The 3378-nt window shown below is 45.6% G+C and overlaps 1 protein-coding gene across 1 annotated transcript; it reads left to right on the top strand.

Moving 5' to 3' along the window:
• Nucleotide 1: 1 nt before the first annotated feature.
• FJX1 (four jointed box 1) lies at nt 2–2029 on the top strand (the record flags this gene model as incomplete). The annotated part of the gene is made up of 1 exon (XM_014517470.2): nt 2–2029. A coding segment is annotated over one exon (534 nt), but the record flags the coding sequence as incomplete, so codon positions are not given.
• Between the last annotated feature and the right edge of the window lie 1349 nt (nt 2030–3378).

Genomic DNA, 3378 nt, shown 5'->3' with positions numbered 1-3378 from the left:
CCCCGCGCCCGGCGTGCGCGCCGAGCTGCGGCCCTTGGCGGCCGGCGAGCTGGGCGGCCTGAGCCAGCCCCAGCTGGTGGAGCTGGTGCAGTGGAGCGACCTGATCCTCTTCGACTACCTGACGGCCAACTTCGACCGCCTGGTCAGCAACCTCTTCAGCCTGCAGTGGGACGCCCGCGTCATGCAGCGGGCCACCAGCAACCTGCACCGGGCGCCCGATGGGGGCCTGGTCTTCATCGACCACGAGGCCGGGCTGGGCCACGGCTACCGGCTCCTGGCTGTCTGGGACAAGTACAACGAGCCCTTGCTGCGCTCCGTGTGCGTCTTCAGGGAGGCCACGGCCCGGCGGGTGGCGGAGCTGCATCGCCTGCAGAACGCCGCTGCCGAGCTGCTCCGCCTCTACCGGACTCGGGAGCCCCTCTCGGCCCAGCTGGGCTTCCTTTCGGAGCAGCAGGCCAGGCTGCTGCAGAGCAGGATAGACTTTGTCCACAAGCACATTTTGCACTGCAAAGCCAAGGCTGCGGCGGCACTGTGATGGGTTTCTCTCTTGGACCCCCCTCTCCGCAACCCCCCCACCACTAACCTCCCCTCCCCACCCCTGTATTTATGTAACCCAAGGGTGAAGAGCGGGCTTTCTCCCTTCCCTCCCTCTGGCCTTTGTTTGAAGCAGCAACAAGGTCTGGGAGTCTCTGAACACGAGACGGAAATGTTCACTCGGGATCCCGTTTCCTCGTGGGGGAGAGGCATGGGCTTAGTCTGGTCGAGCACGGGGCTGGGATCTAGGAGCGCCCAAGCTCTTATCCTGGGGCTCCAGGTCCAGAGAGTTGGGCACCCTCGGTTCCCATTGACGTCTGAGGAGAGCTGCTGGAGCCTGGTAACCTTTCCAAATTCAGCCAGTTGACGTGGTTGCTTTCGGGACCAATCTTGGGAGATGCTAGGGTCCCCTCTGCTCTCTTTTGGAGCTCAAAGGGAGTTGAACGGACTTTGCAGAATGCCTCTTCATCAGTAGGGTTGGACCCTCCCTCTTCTGTGGCTTTTAGTGCCTCAATTCGCTTGGAATACATTGGCCTTCGGGCTCCAATTCTGCTAGATAAGGAGCCACTTCTCTGCATGGACACTGTTGCTGGCCTACAGGAACAGACCCTTTCTGCTTGTTGCATCCAGAGAGGATGGCTCATACTTGACTACCTGCCTCCCAGGGCTTTTGTGGGAAGTATTTAGCAAATGTTTGTAAAGACCTCTGAAGGTGAAAAGTGTTATCAGTGTCACTGTATCTTTTTGTATTAGTTCCACATTGGGTCTCTCTTTCCAGAATTTGAAGGGGAAAAAAATCATCTTTAAGTATTTCCCTTAACAGTTTGCTCAGTAAACTTCTCTTTTGCTCAGTTTGCTTCTCTTAAGAAAAAAAACAAACTGAAAAAGCAATTGTCTTTATCTGCTTCAGGATACCACCTTTTTCTTTCAATGGAGGCAGGCAGTTACGCTGATGTATTCTATTTAAAAAAGTAATTGACATTCATAGACCAAGAACTTATTGCACAGTAGGGAAGCCCTTGACTTGCAAAACTGCCCTATCCGTGGAAGTTCTCTTCCTATGGATATTCCTAGCCAGACTGGACCTACTAACCATTTGTTAACCTTTTTGATGACCATGCATAAGCAAGCCCATATTCCAGTAGTTCTTCACCTCTGTTAGTGGAAGCATCTGGTAAACTATTTCAGTTTATAAGTATTGTCTGTTGTTTGTAATCTCTGTCATTTGGTCTGAACGCTAAAATAACTGACTAATGGGTGACAAAAGAAAACTTCCCAGGTTTTAAAATAGTATCAGTGTACTAAGAACTTGACGTAAGAGACAAACTGGAAAAAAAATCAGTTTCATGCACTTTACTTTGACTCTTTTATTTTTTATAAAAAGACCTTTTTTTATTTTACAAAGTCTGTCTTCTTTGTACATTATATATGGTCATAAGCTCTTCTGTAACATACTAAAGAAACTGATATTTCAGTAAAGTGTGTTTAATGTTTTACCCCGTTGTTCTGAATACTTGGCTTGTGTTTAAAGAATATTTTTCTCTTCAGAGTTTTCCACAGCATGATGGGGGCCTGATTTTCAAACAGTAACTCACTGACTTGAGTGGTGTTAGTCCTGAATGACACCATAAACAGAAAAGCAGAATTAGGACTTTGAATTTCCCCTTTTAGTCTGTCTCCCTTCCCTAAGCATAGAGATGGCATGAACTTGCTTTGAAATAACAAAAGATGTGAGTTTTATTTAAAATCTACCGTTTTTAGGGCAAGTTAGTTTGTGAATAGTTGGTTTCAAAATAGAAGTCGCAGACCATCAACTGTTACAAAGTTCAGCTAAATAGACCTTAGCTGCTTTTATTTTGAAATGATTGTCCACCCTGAGTTGGGATGAAATAGTCTGTTAATTGGAACTGACTTGGTTATGTTGGTGCAAGTTGGCTGCAGACAAGCTTGTCTGTGTTCAGATAGTCTGTGGCTTGTTAATGTTAGCTCAAGTGCTGTTGTAACAAAAGCATTCTCAGTGGTGTCAGTCCTTTTCAATAGGTGTTACTTTATCCAGTACTTGCTCCTTCTTTATGTGTCTGCTTTGTCCATCCTGTATTCAAAAGTGGAGGGGGGGGCCCAGAAATCACTGAAGATGAATACTTTTCTACTAGCAAAACATGGTTTAAAAATGTCAGTGCACTAAGTGCATCTGGAACAGGAAAACAAAAAATGGCACCACTGTTCATATTTAAAGAAAAAAACAAACTTGTATCAGTACAATAAGAGACAGTCATATGACACACAACAAAGACAAAGCAGGGGTAGGGAGTGAAGCAAATTAATCCTTCTCCTTAAATCGAGGATACAGAGTATCTGCTGCTATAAAATAAGCACATAATCTCTTCCACATCTGGACAGTTTGTTGATTGGCATCCTTTGAGCATATAGCACTTGTCAGTTAAGTAGGTGCTTTTGCAGTTATTTTGAGCACCACACTCCCCCTGACTTGAGTGAGTGCTGTGCATTCATACATTAATGGGAGGAGGTCCCTCAGGGCTGTTAATATTCATGTATTCAGGCTAAACCCCACTTCTAAACATTTTTCTTTGACAGTTTATTAAGTTATAATTTTTTATAGGACAAGACAACAGTTTTACAAACTCATGAATGTGCATGGTCATCTGGAATGTGTAATACAGTCAACCAAGTATATATATATTTAAAACTTTACAACTGCCCGAAAAGCAGCTTTCACTCCACAGCTTTAACTGACAAGCCTCTTCACTGAACTTGTATTTATAGTTCACAGCATTTATCACCCAGTACAATGCACAGAACTGCATGTAGTGTTCCTCTTCCATT

This window comes from Alligator sinensis, unplaced genomic scaffold, assembly GCF_000455745.1.
Source record: "Alligator sinensis unplaced genomic scaffold, ASM45574v1 scaffold442_1, whole genome shotgun sequence".
In the NCBI taxonomy this organism is placed as follows: domain Eukaryota; kingdom Metazoa; phylum Chordata; order Crocodylia; family Alligatoridae; genus Alligator; species Alligator sinensis.
Note: the sequence above shows the minus strand (reverse complement) of the source record. Positions and strands in the feature narration are given on the sequence as shown.